Source organism: Sphaerodactylus townsendi, linkage group LG04, assembly GCF_021028975.2.
Source record: "Sphaerodactylus townsendi isolate TG3544 linkage group LG04, MPM_Stown_v2.3, whole genome shotgun sequence".
Taxonomy (NCBI): domain Eukaryota; kingdom Metazoa; phylum Chordata; class Lepidosauria; order Squamata; family Sphaerodactylidae; genus Sphaerodactylus; species Sphaerodactylus townsendi.
The window spans coordinates 841,613-854,030 of record NC_059428.1 but is presented as its reverse complement, the minus strand read 5'-3'; the positions used below and the strand labels follow the sequence as shown (position 1 = coordinate 854,030).

At 51.8% G+C, this 12,418-nt stretch overlaps 2 protein-coding genes across 13 annotated transcripts in view; both read right to left on the bottom strand.

Moving 5' to 3' along the window:
* The window catches only part of SPTBN4 (spectrin beta, non-erythrocytic 4), a 573,187-nt gene that overhangs the window by 332,250 nt on the left and 228,519 nt on the right, over positions 1-12,418 (bottom strand). The window lies entirely within an intron of this gene.
* Positions 1-12,418, bottom strand: part of LTBP4 (latent transforming growth factor beta binding protein 4) — a 69,536-nt gene that overhangs the window by 10,917 nt on the left and 46,201 nt on the right. For 5 of the 6 annotated variants that reach the window (XM_048492860.1, XM_048492864.1, XM_048492862.1 and 2 more), the window contains 3 exons: positions 1,731-1,856; positions 1,444-1,590; positions 64-288 (listed from right to left, as the gene is read on the bottom strand). In XM_048492860.1, the coding sequence (XP_048348817.1) occupies positions 64-288; positions 1,444-1,590; positions 1,731-1,856 (498 nt within the window). The remainder of the gene's footprint in view (positions 1-63; positions 289-1,443; positions 1,591-1,730; positions 1,857-12,418) is intronic. The other variant, XM_048492863.1, reaches the window with a different exon arrangement.

Genomic DNA, 12,418 nt, shown 5'->3' with positions numbered 1-12,418 from the left:
CCACCCCCACACAGTTGCTTATCATCAGCTGGATCCCTGCTGCGGTGCCCCTCCGCGTCTCACCTGAGCCAAAGGGTGGGCACTCCTGGACGTGGCAGTCGAGACCCCAGCCGTGGCCCAGGCTGCAGCAGCACTCCTGCCGGGTGGCGTTCCAGGCCAGCACGTTCTCGCAGGCCTGTGCCGCATTGGGGTCATAGTAGCACTCACGCCGGGAGCCGTCACTGGCCCCAGAGGGATGGGGCTCTGAGAGAGGAGCTTCCGGGCGCCTGGGGAAGGCCGGGGGCCTTGCTGGAAGACACGGGCCGGTTATGCACAGGTCCCTGCCTCACGGCAAAGATTCGTTGTACAGCCACCTTTCTCTGAGCCATGCGTTCACTTTCCAGTCCCCCTGCACCAAGCAACACCACTTGAGCACGAGTTTAATTTTCCTCGCTGCCAGAGTGATGGTGATTTACCAGTGAGCACAGCTTTGCCCCAGACATATTCCTTTCATCCACCAGCAGCCTACCTAGCTCTGTCCCTCTCCCTCCCTCCCTCTCATGCACACCCCTCCCTCTGGCTGCCTCCTTTCTCTTCCCTCCTCCTTTTCCCTTGGTCGCCACCTCGCCACCACCGCCAATTCTTTTCTGACCCAGACGGGCAGCATTTGGGCACAGATTATTGTTCATGGTGTTTGCGTGGACAGATGGGACACTTGGCAGTTTGTGTAAAACAGAACACCCCCCCCCCCCCATCACAGCCTGTAGGGAAAGAACGCGGACTGGGGGTAGAATGGCTTACGGATGGTGGGCTATAGTGGGAATGCTAGACTGCAACAGTGTTGGGACAGATGCTTCTTCCTCCCTCCAAAAAAGCACCAACATCATTGCAAAGGGATTTCTCCTGCCACTGTGATCCAAGCACTTACCCCCACCCCCACCCCCACATTGGGGGGGAAAAGGGCTCCCCTCTAACATCTCAATAGCAAAATTGTGATACGAACTGCAATATACCCAGCTGCATAAGAGATTTGGATTACTATAGCTATTGAACTACCAAGATGGGGTGATTTTTTTTCCAGGGTGGGAGGGGATATCTGATCACAGCCAATGGAAACACACACGTGGTTGGGCTGGGCTGTGCAGGGTAGAGTTGTCAATCCAATGAACATGATGACTTTCAGCTCCGCAACAACCCAGGGCAAAAGGGGGGGTGGGGATAACAGCAAACATGCCCTGAATGCTCCTTCTGGTCACAGTGAGCTTCCCATCCATGAAGGCCAAAGACTGGGATAGAAGGTAGAGATGCTCCCAGGAGCCCACCAGCGAGTGAAGAAGGAGACCCAGAGGGATCCTTGGCTCCACTCCCAAAGACCTCAGTGGCTCCTGCCCTTTTCATCCAAAACCCTTTCTGGGCAGGGGCTTCTGGCCCCAGCCTCCATCCGTCCCCTCCCCCCACTCTCACCTGCAGCTCCTGGTGGGCGGAGGCAGCGTCTTGTCGTGGGATCAAACTCCTCTGCAGCCCCGGGGCAAATGCAGAGAAAGGAGCCCTCCACGTTCTCACAGGGGGCTGTCCCACAGACACCGCGCAGGGTCTCACACTCATTCACATCTATGAGGAGAGGAAGGGGCAGCAGGCAGCTTGCAAGTCCAACCCTCCAAGGGCCCCCTCTCCCACAGGCTGTGCCCCTTCTTAGGCAGCCCCCACTCCAGCCAGAGGGCCCTCCCCACTCTCTCTCAGTGCCCACATACCCAGGCAATGCTGGCCATCCCTGGCACTTTCGTAGCCTTGGTCACAGATGCATTGGAAGGAGCCGGGCAGATTGTGGCAATTGGCATGGGTGCCACACAGGGAGACATTCTGACACTCGTCCACATCTGCAAAGCAGAGAAGTTCTTTTGCTTTTCCCAAACTGATGGGGAAGATTAACTGGGGCTGTTGTGCGAGCGGGCAGTGGTGCCGGGAGCCTCTGGGAGAGGGGTTTCTGATTGGTGCTGTGCTGGGTGAGAAGGGTCTGATTGCTTGGGGTTGGTTGCCGGTCCTGCCTTCTGCTGTTGCTGTGGTGGTTGAGAGGTGGGGGCTGCGAGTCTTGGAATGGCACGGCTCCTCCGCGCCAGAGGTGCCAAAGGGCAACGCTGAAGGGCTCTTGGCCTGGGGACCCTACAATTAGTTAAGAGGCTTTTACATTGCTGAGCTTGTTGTCACTTTGGGTTTAAACAGACATTTGTTCCGATCTGAAAGTCTCTGGTTAGAAGGTGATCTCAGGTTAGTAGGCCAACAGGCATTTGTGGGGGAATTTAGTGGGAGACTTTTGAGGGGGAGAGTTCTATTTCAGCACTGATTTAGACCTACTGAATATGAGGGGTAAGGGAGTTGCTCCAGTCACTCCCAAATGCTGTATGGTATGTTTGTTTTCTTGCTGGAGGATGTGGGGAGTTACACCTGCCACAAGTGCATGTTGTCTGCCCTCTTGGAAGAGAAGGCCCAGTGTAGTTATCTGCTCTTCGGCACATTAGGAAGCATGAGGATTTCTCGGACAGTGTGGAGCAGACTGTCCTGCATGAGGAACAGACAGGATGTTTCAAAAGAGTAGGACAGTTCCCAGACACTGGCAGGCAGGTATTTGGAAGAAGGTCCCAGGATCATTCTTTGAGTTTAAAGCTGCAAAACTGATTTGATGTCAGTGACAATGAGGAACAGGCAGATGAGCAACTGAGTCAGTCCTCAGAGAATGTACAGGTGACCTTGGAAGATTCAGCACACGGAACGGGCCCTGCCAGTCCCCAGAGGAGACTGTGGTGGTGGGAGGGGAACAGAAGCAGAGATCTGCAGGCCTGGCCGGATGTCTCAAGCGATGTGCTGGCTCCCTGGGGTGAAAATCCATGATGTCACAGAGAAGCTGACAAGCCTCGTCAAGCTCACTGACAGTCATCCCTTCCTTTCAGTCCATGGGGGAACCAGGGACAGAACGTAGCTTTCAGGACATCACAAGGGACTATGAGACTCTTAATGCACAGGTGGTCACAGGTGCACAGGAGCAGCAGTGGCGTAGGAGGTTAAGAGCTCATGTCTCTAATCTGGAGGAAGCAGGTTTGATTCCCCGCTCTGCCGCCTGAGCTGTGGAGGCTTATCTGGGGAATTCAGATTAGCCTGTACACTCCCACACACGCCAGCTGGGTGACCTTGGGCTAGTCACAGCTTCTCAGAGCTCTCTCAGCCCCACCCACCTCACAGGGTGTTTGTTGTGAGGGGGGAAGGGCAAGGAGATTGTAAGCCCCTTTGAGTCTCCTGCAGGAGAGAAAGGGGGGATATAAATCCAAACTCTTCTTCTTCTTCTTCTTCTTCATCTCTTCTCCCAGTTGAAGGACACGGTCCAGGAAGGGAGAAAGGAATAGTGGAGATGAATAACGGGCTTCAAAGATGGTGCCGCTGAGAATGTTTTGGCTTCTGGAACCGTGGTCTGCTGTTTCATAAAGATGGACTTCTGGCAAGGGATGGGCTCCACCTCAGGGCAGCTGGCAGAAGCATTTTTTGCCAGGAGGCTTACCAACCCTATTAGGAGGCCTTTAAACTGAGTTAAATGGGGGAGAGAGACAGTATTCACAAGGGCAGGAGCTCATCAAATGCTGGACCTAATAGTCGGAATGTTATAGAGAGAACTGAGTGAACAGTTTGAGAACACAACAGTGCGAGGAAAACAAAACTCAGATAAGCAGCCAGGAGGGATGACCCACGGTCCTCTGTGTCTCTACGCTAATGTGCAGAATATGAGAAATAAACAAGACAAACATGAACTCTTAACATGACAAAGCAAATATGATATAGTAATAAGCATCACTGAAACCTGGTGGGATGAGTCACATGATTGGAGTGTAATAATTGAGGGGTATAACCTATTTCAGATAAATAGACCAAGCAGGAAAAGAGAAAGAGTAGCATTATATGCCAGGGATGATTATACTTGTGAGGAGGTCCATGACTTAAATCCTAGAAGCCAAATCAAAAGCATCTGGGTAAAAATTTAGGGAGAGAAAGCAACAGTGGTGCATTGTGGGGCTCAATTACAGACCCCAATCCAGACTGAAGACTTGGATGATGCCTTCCTGGAACAGATGACCAAACTTTCAGAAAGGACAGAAGTAGTAGTAATGGGAAATTTCAATGATCCTGATATTTGTTGGAAGTCAAACTCTGCCAAGACTATAAGGTCCAGCAAATTCCTCACTTCCCTTGCAGACAATTTCATTATCCAGAAGATGGAAGAAGCAACAAGGGGTTCAGCTATTTTAGATCTGATCCTGAACAACTGGGCTGACTTGGTTAATAGAGTGGAAGGGATGGGATCCTTACCTGGGAGTGACCATGTTCTCCTGGAGTTTGTTATATAACAGTAAAGGGAAGCAAAGTGTAGCTGGACATGCATTCTACATTTGAGAAAGCTGACAAGGTACCTCATGATATTCTTGCAAAAATGTTAGTAAAATGTGGGCTAAAGAATGCTACTGTTAGGTGGATTTGTAATTGTCTGTCTGACCAAACCCAAAGAGTGCTCATTAATGGCTCAACTTTCTCCTGGAAAGACGGGAATAGTGGGGCACCACAGGGTTCTGTTCTTGGCCCAGTGCTATTCAATATTTTTTATCAACAACTTGGGTGATGGAATAGAGGACACGCTAATCAAATTTGCAGATGACACCGAATTAGGAGGGGCAGCCAATACCCCAGAGGACGGGGCCAGAGTTCAAAATGACCTGGACAGATTAAAGAGATGGGCCAAAACTAATGAAACAAATTTCAACAGAGATAAATGTAAGGTACTACACTTAGGAAGAAATATGAAATACATGGATATAGGAATGTCAGGAGGCCTGTTATTATGGGGATTTTGCTATTGCTGCTTTCTGCATGCTGGGGGTGGAGGAATGGGTTAATTGCATTTCTAACTGACTTTTCTCTGTCTTCTGTATGATGTTATACTGTACCAGGTGCTGCTCAAGGTCAGTGCCTGGCCATCTCTTCTGTTATCTCTTTCTGTCGGGAGGCCTGTTTATTTTGGGGTTTGCTTTTGCTGCTTTCTGGCTGTTGGGGGTGGAGGAATGGGTTAATTGCATTTCTAACTGACTTTTCTCTGTCTTCTGTGTGATGCTATATAGTACCAGGTGCTGTCCAAGGCCAGTGCCTGGCTGTCTTCACTGTTATCTCATTTGCAGTTCTTTTGGCGGGCATTCCCACGATGGGGGGTGCACCCCTGCTTTCATTGTGGTAGGGTTTCTTGCGCTGGCAAATCCTAAGTAGTTCTGGCTTTAGCCAGGGAAGATCCTCAATATCTCCAATAAACTACAGTTCTTCTACATGAGTTTGTTGCAGTTTTTGGGATTCTGACATTAAGCCAGAACTCCTCTTCGGTTGAATCCCATGCTGCTGTGCATTGCTGGGATTACACCTTTTATTTCACAACATTTTTCCAGTGATCTTTTGTTTTGCCATCATCATGGCTTCGGAGTCCCAACCGTAAAATGTTTCTACAGCCGCGGATTTGGGGTGCCCCATTTCTGATGATTTGACGGAGACATCGGACTCAGCATCAAACCCAGCAGAGGGGTCTCGGATTCCCCTCGGCAGTGAGGTAGGAGGAGATGTCCCTACTCCAGGTGCAACTTTGGGCGCCAAAGTTCCTGACTCCTGACTCCCCCGTTAGATGGCTCACAGGGAGTTACTGTGCGCTGTTACTGGGGTTTGGACTTTCTAAAATCTCAACCGTCCGGATTTGGCAGTCCAGCATGGGCTACTGCTCCTTTGGCTGGAAACGTATCGTTGGCCGGCCGCCCGCTTGTCTGAAGGCGCCGACTCTTCGGAAGTAGATGCCTGGAGGCTTTTACAAGTATTGGAGGAAGCATGGGACTTGGAGCGAGAGGAATACTGCCGAGCCTTGCACCAGAGGGAACGGGATATCAAGCATTTGCAAGCTGCCCTCGCTCAAGCCCAACAAGTGGCCACCGCCACTCCGGCGCCAGCACCTGTCCTGCCGGCCCCAGCTCTCGCTCTGCTGCCAGCGCCCGCTCAACCTGTACCCATGCAACCTGCACAACCAGTCCCGATTCCCACACCTGCCCCACCGCCGCTGCTGCTGCAAGTTCAGCCAGCTCAGCCTGCCCAGCCGAGACCCCCCCCCCCCCGGCTGCCGGATCAGCCGCCTTTGCAGCCAGGCCCCGGAGGGGTCCCGCTGATGTTGCCACCATTCGTGCCGCTCGGGTGGGGAGTCCCAGGTGGAGGGGCACGGGACTTTCCCTTCTATGGGGTGGCTCCCCCTCCATTCATGCCCCGGATCCAGCTGTCTACTCGCTTTGATGGGACTCAGGACTTGCTCCCAGCTTTCCTGGTTCAGGTCAATATCCATATGTTGCAATATGGGCGGCAGTCCCTGAACGACTTTGAGCGTGTGTGTGAGGTGGGGTCCAAGCTGGATGGCTCCACTGCCAATTGGTACGTGAAGCTGTTCCAATGCCAAGCACCTGAACTGCGCAATTTCCAGGAATTCATGGTGGCCCTCTGTCGCCACTTCGAGAGCCCATTTGTGGGTGAGCAAGCCAAACAAGAATGTATGGAAATGCGCCAGGGAAAAACCCTGTTTGCAGAGTTTGTGGAAAACTTTTGCACCGTTGCCAGCAAGATTCCGGACTGGGATGACTCGGTGAAAGTGTTTGCCTTTAAGAAAGCCCTACATCCGGATTTGTTAAATTGGGCTCTCGTTCAGGACAGTCCGCAGACCCTGATGGAGTGGTTCGTACTCGCGGGCACTGCGGAAGCCAGGATGCGTGAAGCAGCCACATTGGGAGCTTCAGTTGGCCGGTCCCCTCTTGCTCAGCCACATTGGGGAGGGGGCCCGAGTTCCAAGCCTCTACGCCCTGCGTCTACCAAGCGCCGGATCTCGCCAGAGGAAAACGCCCGCTGCCGCCGTCTGAATCTTTGCCTGTATTGCAGTGGGGAGGGCCACGTTGCTGCGTCCTGCCCAGCCAAAAGCACTGCAGCCCCGGCTACTTCCACTCTGGTGGCTAAACCAGTCAAGTCGTCAAAGCCGCCATCGAAAGGGGGTGCCCGTCAGGCGGCTTCCCACGCTGTTGGAGGGGACCAGCCAATCCCCCGGGAGCCTCCTCAACCAGAACGGGTGAGTGATGCCATCATTCTGCCCCTTGTTTGGGCCTGGATGCCCAAAACTGATGGTTCAAGCCCTAGTCGACACCGGTTGCTCTCATTGTTTAATACATCCCCGTTTGGTGGAAGCACTTGGTTTGCAGCCGGTTTTGTTAACAGAAACTATTCGATTTGACCAAATGGATGGCAGTCCCCTAGGCGGCGCACCCATTACTTCCCGCACCCCAAAGATTCTGGCCAGCTGTGAAGGGCATTGGGAACGCCGCAGTTTTATAATTGCCCCCATTTCTCAGTACCCAGTGATCTTAGGACTGTCCTGGCTCATGGCCCATCCGTGAAATGGTCTCAAAGTGTTTTGACTTTGGCGATCCTCCCTGTGGGGATCACATGAGCCTTAATCCACCTGAACACTTGCTCCATCCTGCAGGAGGGGTTGCTTACGCCGTGTCTCAACCTTCTGTGGATCCTGACATTCCCTTGCCGTATCATGATTTGTGGCAGGTTTTTGAGGAGACTGAGTATAATACCTTGCCACCACATCGTGAAACTGACTGTAAAATTGAGCTAGTTCCTGGGGCTAAACTGCCAAAGGGATGCCTTTATCGCATGAGTCCTGCTGAGGATGCTGAACTCCGGGATAAGAATTTGGCCCAGGGGTTCAACCGCAAGCGCAGAGCAGTTTTGCCACCCTGGTGCTGTTTGTAAAGAAGAAAGATGGTTCTTTACAACTTTGCACCGATTACCGAGGTCTCAACGCAGTTTCTGCCTCGAACAAGTACCCCCTCCCCCTTATAAAGGATTTACTTGCCAATCTTGGTTCCGGTCGCATTTTTACTAAATGGGACTTACGTGACCGGGTGCGGATGGCTGAGGGCCATGAACATTTGACTGCCTTTAATACCCATTATGGACAATATGAATATTTAATCATGCCATTTGGATTAGCTGGGGCGCCCTCTGTGTTTCAAAGCCTAATCAATGGAATTTTGGATGATTTGTTGTTTAAGGGTGTTGTTGTTTATTTGGACGATGTCCTGATTTATTCCAAGGATGAACAGTCTCACATTGCCCTTGTGCATGAGGTCTTGTCCCGGCAGTTGGCAAATTCCCTGTATGTGAAACTCTCTAAATGTGCCTTTCATAAGCCTCAGTTGGATTTTCTGGGCAACCGCATTTCTGCCGCTGGGTTGGAAATGGACCCTGCCAAGGTCGCGGATGTTGTTGCTTGGCCCCCCCCCCCCCCCGGACTCACAAACAACTCCAGTCTTTTCTGGGTTTTGCTAATTTCTACAGGGATTTCATTCCTCACTTCTCCTCCCTCGCACTTCCTTTGACGGACCTCCTCTGCACTAAAGCAGCTGCTTCTCGCCCGGGGGCTCCTCTTGCCTGGAGTCCCGCCTGTCAAGCCGCTTTTGACTCCCTGAAGGCCGCTTTCACCTCTGAACCTGTTCTTGCTCACCCCAACCCCTCTCTGCCTTTTTTTGTTCATGTTGATGCTTTTGACAATGCTCTTGGGGCTGCCTTGCTTCAGAGGGGGTCTGACGAGTGCCTCCACCCCTGCGCTTACCTCTCCCGCAAGTTTTCCGGTGCTGAATTAAATTGGACTGTTGGTGATAAAGAAACCTGTGCTATCATGGTCGTTCTTACTGTGTGGAGGCACTTCTTAGAGGGAGCGGAACATCCCTTCGAGGTTTGGACTGATCACAAAAATCTAGCTGCTCTTTGCTCCCCTGGCAGGCTCTCTGCCAAACAACTCCGCTGGGCTGACTTTTTCGTGCACTTTCGTTTTACAGTGCATTTTTTCTCGGGCAAAACCAACCGTCTGGCTTTCCCACTTGGCAGAGGGGGAGGAGCGCAAGGTGGATTCTTCGTTCTCCCGTGCTATCCTCTCCACCTCCCATTTGGGCTTGGCTGTTACCTGATCGCAGGCGAAGGTGGACTCCCCGCCATCTGTTGCTCCTTCCGGTCACCTCCTCTCTGCTTTCTTCTGGAAAATCCCCGGTTCCCAAAGAGGAGGGCGATGAGGGGTTGGACTTGCATGATGGGATTTGGTGCCGTGGTTCTTTGTTGTATGTGCTGCCCCAGTTGCGTTCTCAAATCCTCCACTAGGGGCACGATTCCAAGTCAGCCGGTCATTTTGGGTTTGTGAATTTGCTTTGCAGGCATTTTGGGTTTGTGAATTTGCTTTGCAGGCATTTGCTTTGCAGGCAGTTTTGGTGGAAGACTATGCATAAGGACATTGAGGCTTATATCAAAGGATGCTCGGTCTGTGCTATGGCAAAATCAATTCCAGGCAAGCCTCATGGACTGTTGCAGGAAGTTGCCCTGCCTACTGAGCCTTGGCAGGTGATTTCTATGGATTTTATCACGGACTTGCCCCTGAGCCATGGCAAAACAGTAATATGGACTGTGGTTGACCTGTTCTCTAAGCAGGCTCGTTTTGTTCCGTGTGCTTCTATTCCCACTGCGCAGAAGCTGGCTGAACTCTTTAAGCTGCGTATTTACAGGTTGCATTCTTCTCCCAAGAAGATAATTATGGACTGGGGGTCACAGTTTGTCTCCCGCTTTTGGAAGGGATTCATGAAATTGTTGGGCATTGAACATGGGGTCTCCTCTGCATTTCACCCTCAAACTGATGGCGAGAGTGAGAGATCCCAACAGACTTTGGAACAGTATTTAAGGTGTTATGTCAACTATCAGCAGGATAACTGGGTTGACCTCTTGCCCTATGCAGAATATGCCTACAATAACACTGTTCATAGTAGCACAGGCAAGACTCCTTTTGAGGTGGTTCATGGTCATTCAGTACCCCCTTTGCCTATGCTTCAGTTGGGGGATGCTCCTGGACCTGAAATTACAGATTGGATGCAATCTGTTGCCGGTCAATGGTCCCAGATTGTGCGGACACTACAGGAAGCTAGAGACTCTTACAAACGACAGGCTGATAAACACAGATGTGACTTTCCTTTAGTGGTGGGAGATATGGTGTATCTGTCCACAAAAAACCTTCGGGGCATACATAGACCCTCAAAATTAAATGCCAAGTATATAAGGACCCTTAAAGATCATCAGGGTGATCAACAAGGTGACTGCTGAACTGGAACTGCCTAATGCTTTACATAAAATACACCCTGTGTTTCATTGCAGCTTATTGAAGAAGACGAATTCACCCGATGTCTGGCATCCCGAGAAGAGGGTTCCTCCTCCGGTCTTGATTGATGGGACTAAGCATTATGAACTTTCTGACATTCTTGATTCTCGCATCTATCGGAACCGCTTGCAGTATTTGGTCTCTGTGGGCAGTATCAATGCATCTTTGCTGAAAATGTAAAGCCCCCCCCCCCCACCTCATTAGAGCCTTTCATCGACGCTGCCCAAGCAGGCGGGGAGGGTTAGAAGGAGCGGAATGTCAGGAGGCCAGTTTATTTTGGGGTTTGCTTTTGCTGCTTTCTGGCTGTTGGGGGTGGTGGAATGGGTTAATTGCATTTCTAACTGTCTTTTTTGTGTGATGCTATATAGTACCAGGTGCTGTCCAAGGCCAGTGCCTGGCTGTCTTCACTGTTATCTCATTTGCAGTTCTTTTGGTGGGCATTCCCACAATAGAGGGGGTTCACCCTGCTTTAACTGTAGGGATTTGCGTGGGCAAATACCAGTTCTGGCTTTAGCCAAGGAAGATCTTCATTATCTCCAATAAACTACTGTTCTTCTACATGAGTTTGTTGCAGTTTTGGGGATTCTGACACTTTCACAGTTCCTTTTGGGCATGCTTTCCCGGGGGGGGGGGGGTGCAGGGTGCTTTAACTACTGGGTTTTGCACGGGCAAATCTCAGTTCTGGCATGACCAGAGAAGATCCTCAATACTCGATAAACTACTGTTCTTATACATGAGTTTGTTTCAGTTTTGGGGATTCTGACATTATGCCAGAACTCTGCGTAGGTTGAATTCCATGCTGCCGTGCATTGCTGGAATTTCACCTTCTACTTTTGCAACTTTTATCAAGGACTTCTCTTGCCAGTATTATCTCTTCGGAGACCCAGCCAGGGGGAGCGTCTGCAGCTGCAGACAGTGGGTGCCCCATTCCTGAGGACTTAACAGGAACTTTGGATTCAGCCTCTGACCCAGCAGAGGGGCCTCGGATCCCACTTGGAAGTGCAGCAGGCGGAGAAGCCCCTACCACAGGTGGATTTTTGGACTCCATCAACCAGTTCATGACAGGGAGTTACCGTGTGTCGTCGGCGGGGTCTAGACTATCGAGAGTCTCAGTCTTTGGGTTTTGGCAGTGCAATGTGGTCTACAGCACCTTTGGCTGGAAATGTGTCGTTGCCCGTCTGTCCGTCGGAAGGAGCTGATTTATCGAAAGCTGAAGCTTGGCGGATGCTCCAAGTGTCAGAGGAGGCCTGGGATTCAGAGAGTGAGGAGTACCGCCGGGCTGTGCGCCAAATGGAACGGGATTTGGAACACCTGCGAGCAGCCCTTGCCCAGGCTCGCCAAGTAACCCCTCCTCCCGGAGCTGGAATAGCCATAATGCCAGCTGCCCTGGCACCAGCCCAGCCTGCACCAGCACCGGCACCAGCCCCACCTGTCCAACCGGGACCTGCCCCAGCACCAGTACCCACTCAGCCTGCTCAACCGGTCCCGGTCCCGGTCCCGGTCCCAGCTCCAGTTCCTGCCCCAGCACCAGTTCAGCCTGCTCAATCAGTGGCGGCCCCAGCTCCAGGTCCAGGTCCAGCACCAGGTCCAGCTCAGCCTGCCCCAGCTCCGATTCCAGTACCAGGCCAGCCGCCTCTCCAGCTGGCCCTGGAGGGGTCCCCCTGACACCAGCTGCACCTGCTCCGATACTGCTCCCACTTCTGATGCCGCCATTCGTACCACCAGGATGGGGAGCTCTGGGTGGAGTGTTGCCAAACTTTGCACCATATGGGGTAGCTCCCCCTCCATTCATGCCTAGGATCCGGCTGACTACTCGTTTTGATGGGACTCAGGACTTGCTCCTGGCTTTCCTGGTTAAGGTCAATGCTCACATGTTGCAGTATGGATTATAAGTGTGTTTATGAGGTAGGGTCAATGCTAGATGGCCCTGCAGCCAATTGGTACATGAACCTGTTTCAACGTCAAGCTGCAGAACTACGCAACTTCCAGGATTTTATGATGGCCCTACGCCACTGCATTGAGAGCCCATTTGTGGGCGAACAAGCTAAACAGGAACTCATGGAGATGCAACAAGGCAAAACCCCTTTTACAGAGTTTGTGGAAAACTTCCGTACTGTGGCCAGTAAGATCCAGGAT